The following is a 4,594-nucleotide window of genomic DNA, read 5'->3' as shown; positions in this document are numbered from 1 at the left end:
TTGGAGGGTGGTGTCAAAGGTGGAATAAAGGTTAGCTCCCATGATTCTCTGCTCAGCTTTAGCCCATTACGCAAAAGAATTGGAGTTCTATTATAGAAAAAAAAGTACATGATTTAAGATTAATAAATTTAAGTCATCCAGCACATTTCAAAGAACTCCAGAATTACTTTGAAGTTTACCTTCTTTTAATGACTTTCCTTAAAAATGGGGCCCATGGTTTGAACTGTCCGCTTCACTCACTGTCATTTCTGCAGGTCACCTTCCCACCCGGCCACACAAAGACAGGGTCAGCATACACATGATATTTTATAAACGGATTTATGGAACAAAGGAAACAGGACAAAATGCTTTTTTACTTTTTAAAAACTTTAACGTTCCTTTATTATGAGGCTAAAGGCATTATGCTTCTCCTTTTATCTTGAAGGATTCAAATTGGAGTGAAAAAAATAGAAAAAAAAACCTAAATGCAGGTTTATGGGAAGAAAAAAAAATGAAGTGGGAGATTTCCCTGAACGTTTTAACAGAGCCTGTTAGATCATGTGTTCTGAATTAAATTTACTTAAAACAAACACAACAAAACCCCTTGCATTTCCTTTAGCCAACTCAGAACCTCTGACGGAAAGGGGTATGGAAGCACACTGCCCTTCACTTTTCCTTAAAAAGGAATGTTTATCGCAACCAAATTAACATTCAAAGGGAAACTTCAGATTTGCGCTGCTTTGCCTATAAAAGTTGCTGTCTTCTTCACAGTTGTTCCTTTCCACAGGGAGACACTTGTTTCCTCTTTTGTCTCTTACAACAAAGACAGGGGGGAAAATGCATTCCTGTTTTGAAAAGCAACAAGTCATCACTTCTTTTCAGGGTATTAAACCAAATAAAACACCCTTCTTTCTTCCTCCTGCCTTCCCCAGAAAAGAAAAAAGTAGTAGAAATACCTACTACTCGCCGTCTTTCCCTTGTTGCAAAATGTTAGCTTCATTTCTTTTGCATCCTCACATTAGGATTCTAGGAGGCAGGCCTCCCAAGACTTCAAAATGCTTACTTTACAAGACTTGAAAGGAGCAGAGGAGGAAAGACAGGCGGGAGGAGGCAGGCGAGGAGAGACTGTAATGTCTGACCCTGGAAATTAACCCATCTGGGCTCCAGTATGGCCCCAGTGAAAAGAGATTACGGTTTGACCACCGCTTAACAAGGACTCTGCAGGGAGTCCTCCCTTTTCCCAACAAAGCAGCCGCCGCAGACAGAGCTGTGCCTTTCACCCGGGCCTCACAGGAGTGAGGACAGGCCACTTGTCTTGCAGCAGGGGAATCGCTCACAGTCCCAGTTCGGCCCCAGAGCCGAGAAGAACTCACAGCAACCTTCTGATCTCAATCTTTTCGATTGAGCCCAGGTCGGTCCGTACCGTACAGGATTAACATGATGATGATCGTCATCATCCTGCAAGTCTTTGCCAGAAGTCTTTTCATCCAAACCGTCTTTCCACTCAGGCCTCTTTTCCAAACCCACGTATATCTCTACATATATCTTCTCACTTCTAGGTCACTTCTCACTGGAGCGTAAGGTGACAGAAAAAAGCCCCCCCCTACCCCGCAGTTCTTCCCCTACCGCGCCTTTCCCCCTGCTAGGGGGTGGGAGAAGGAAGGGTGGGGGAGGGGCCGGGGCTCATACCGCAGTCTCCCCCTTGCTGCTGTGGCTGAGTCTGTGGTAGAAGCGGCGCCACGACTGCAGCGTCTTGCCGGACCAGATCCAGAAGCCAGTGGTGATGCCTACGATCATGGTCATCAGGTACTTGATCATGAAGACGGTGAAGTCGGGGCTCATGGGCGGGAAGTGGCCGGGCGGGCAGGGCACCGCGTAGCTCTTGCACGTCTGCAGGAGCCAGGTGCGCTCCCAGTGTTCGCGAAAGGCCTGCTCGTAGAAGTAGCAGGCCAGAACGATGGTGGCCGGCACGGTGTAGAGCACGCTGAAGACGCCGATGCGCACCATGAGCTTCTCCAGTTTCTCGGTCTTGGTGCCGTCGTGCTTCATGATGGTGCGGATGCGGAACAGCGACACGAAGCCGGCCAGCAGGAAGGACGTACCGATGAAGAGGTAGACGAACAGGGGCGCCAGCACGAAGCCCCGCAGCGCGTCCACGCTGGACAGGCCCACGTAGCACACCCCGCTGAGCAGGTCCCCGTCCACCTGGCCCATGGCCAGGATGGTGATAGTCTTGACAGCGGGCACCGCCCACGCGGCCAGGTGGAAGTACTGCGAGTTGGCCTCGATGGCCTCGTGGCCCCACTTCATGCCGGCCGCCAGGAACCAGGTGAGCGACAGGATGACCCACCAGATGGAACTGGCCATGCCGAAGAAGTAGAGCACCATGAAGAGGATGGTGCAACCTTCCTTCTTGGTGCCCTGCGCCACCGTGCGGTAGCCGTCGTCTGAGAAGCGCTCCACGCACACCGCGCGGTCCTCCAACAGGAAGCCGGCCACGTGCGCCACGGCCACCATGAAATAGCAGCCCGATAGGAAGATGATAGGCCGCTCTGGGTAGCTGAAGCGCCGCATGTCCACTAGGTAGGTAAGCACGGTGAAGAGCGTCGAGGCGCAGCACAGCACTGACCACACGCCCACCCAGAGGCGGGCGAAGCGCCTCTCCTCCTCCTTGAAGTACATGAGGCCGTTGGCGCGGCCCGGCTCGCAAGGGGCGCCGCAGTCGCGCTCCCCCAGGAAACGGTAGCCGAGGTAGGGGGGTACCTTGAGCTGGCGTGGGCACGAGAAGGGGAAGGCTGAGCGGCCCCTGCCGTCAGCGGCCCCCGGAGGCAGCGCGGTGAAGGGCAGGTCGGGCATGTAGGGCGCGGTGGGATAGGCGGTGGGGCCGCCTCCCGCGCTGCCGGAGCCGTCCGAAGTGTTCTGGCCCACGCAGATCTCTCCGGCGCCGTGCACAGGGAAGTTCTCGCAACGCAGCCGCTCAGGCCACTGGAAGCCGAACTTGTTCATGAGCGCCTCACAGCCCTGGCGGGCACGCTCGCACAGAGAGCGGCACGGCGGGATGGCCTTATCGAGCACGGTACACACGGGTGCGTACATGGAGCACAGGAAGAAGCGCAGCTCGGGGGAACACTGCACCTTCACCAGCGGGTAGAACTGGTGCACCTCGAGGCCCGCATCCTCTTGGTTCGTGTGACCCAGCAGGTTGGGCAGGATGGTCTGGTTGTAGGCGATGTCCGTGCACAGCGGGATGGAGATGGGCTGGCAGAAGCCGTGATCCGGCACTGAGATGCCCTTCTCGCCGTGATACTGCTGCGCCCCGGCGCCCGCGGGCAGTGCGCCCAGCAGCGCAATCACCAGAGTACACAGGCCCAGAGGCGAGCGCGACGGTGCCGCGCAGGGGCCCAGCATCGCCGGCCGCGGGTGCAGCGGCGTTCTCAGCCCGAGAATCGCGACAAGGCAGCCGGGAAAGGCTGGGATCCGGGGAGGCGCCGCCGCGCCGGGCGCATGAGAGTCTTCGCGGCGCCGGGGCTGGGCCGTGGGCGGTGCGCAGCCGAGGGCGCTGCAGCTGGGGTGCTCGCGCTGCGGGGGCGCCGCCGCCACCTCCGCCCGGCACTCGCGCAGCAGCCGGGGGCCCAAACTCGTCTGCCTGGGCCGGGGGCGCCGGCGGGGGCCGCCTTCTCCGCTCGCCGCGACGTAACGGTGAGGCTTTTTCTGCGGCGAGGAGCAACAAGCGTCTCCGGTTACCCTTCAAAGTTTGCCCAAGTCTCTTGACTCACAGCGCACAGTAACGCGCTCGCCCCCCACAACAAGTCCGGCCCCCGAGCAGGCGAGAGCCGGGCGCCGCCGCTTGCTAGCCAAAGCCGCCGCCTCTACGGTGCTGCTCCGCCTCCTCGCCTCGAGGCTCCGCTCGCCGCCGCCTCCTCCTCCTTCGCCTCCTTCACTCCCCGCTCCTTCTTCAGCCCCAAAATCTTGGCCCCAAGTTTTAGCCAAACGGCTGATTCTCGCTGAGTCCGATCGGCTTCTTGGAGCTCAGCGAGTTCTTTCAAGAAATCCAGTCACACTGCGTCCAAAGCTGCGAGATCCCGGTGCCCTTGGCCTGGGCCTGGCCTCTCCAACCCCGCGCAACCCTGGCTGGTGAGTCCAGCGCCCGCAGCCGCCGCCGCCCGCCGGGAGGGAGCGCAGAGTAACGCCTCGGAGCCGCTCAACTCGCCAGAAGAAGCGTCGGGCTCGCAGGGTTCCGGGCCGCCCCGCCCCCTCCCCTCCCCCCATTCACAAACCACTCCGGGGGCGGGCCCTCGAGCTCCAGGGCGGCCCAATGGCAGCCTTTGTTTTCTGTGTGGCCGCCTTTGGATTGGGTGGAAGTCGGAAGGGGCGGGCTAGGGAACCGGAGAGGCACTGTCCGCAGCGCTCTGGGCGGATTCCTGAGGGGAGGGGCAGGGGGCTGGGAGGGAAAAGTTAAGAAAAACTTTTACCCTGAATTCGCTCGCCTGGGGAGGGGGGGAGCGCACCAGAAAGGGAATTTGCTTGAAAGATTTGTTCCTCTTCCGGATACACTAAAATACACATTCCTAAACAGAAGGGCGCACACCGGGCAAGGCTTTTGCAAGGAGAAGCT

The 4,594-nt window shown here is 58.1% G+C and overlaps 1 protein-coding gene across 1 annotated transcript; it reads right to left on the bottom strand.

Annotated features, from left to right (window-relative positions):
• Window positions 1–1,054: 1,054 nt before the first annotated feature.
• Window positions 1,055–3,387, bottom strand: FZD7 (frizzled class receptor 7; the record flags this gene model as incomplete). Its single annotated transcript, XM_082840860.1, has 1 exon — window positions 1,055–3,387. The coding sequence occupies one exon, from the start codon at window positions 3,385–3,387 to the stop codon at window positions 1,663–1,665; it is 1,725 nt and encodes a 574-aa protein (XP_082696986.1). The 3' UTR covers window positions 1,055–1,662.
• Window positions 3,388–4,594: the final 1,207 nt, after the last annotated feature.

Source organism: Leucopleurus acutus (genome assembly GCF_964270905.1).
Source record: "Leucopleurus acutus genome assembly, chromosome: 6".
Lineage (NCBI taxonomy): Eukaryota > Metazoa > Chordata > Mammalia > Artiodactyla > Delphinidae > Leucopleurus > Leucopleurus acutus.
Note: the sequence above shows the minus strand (reverse complement) of the source record. Positions and strands in the feature narration are given on the sequence as shown.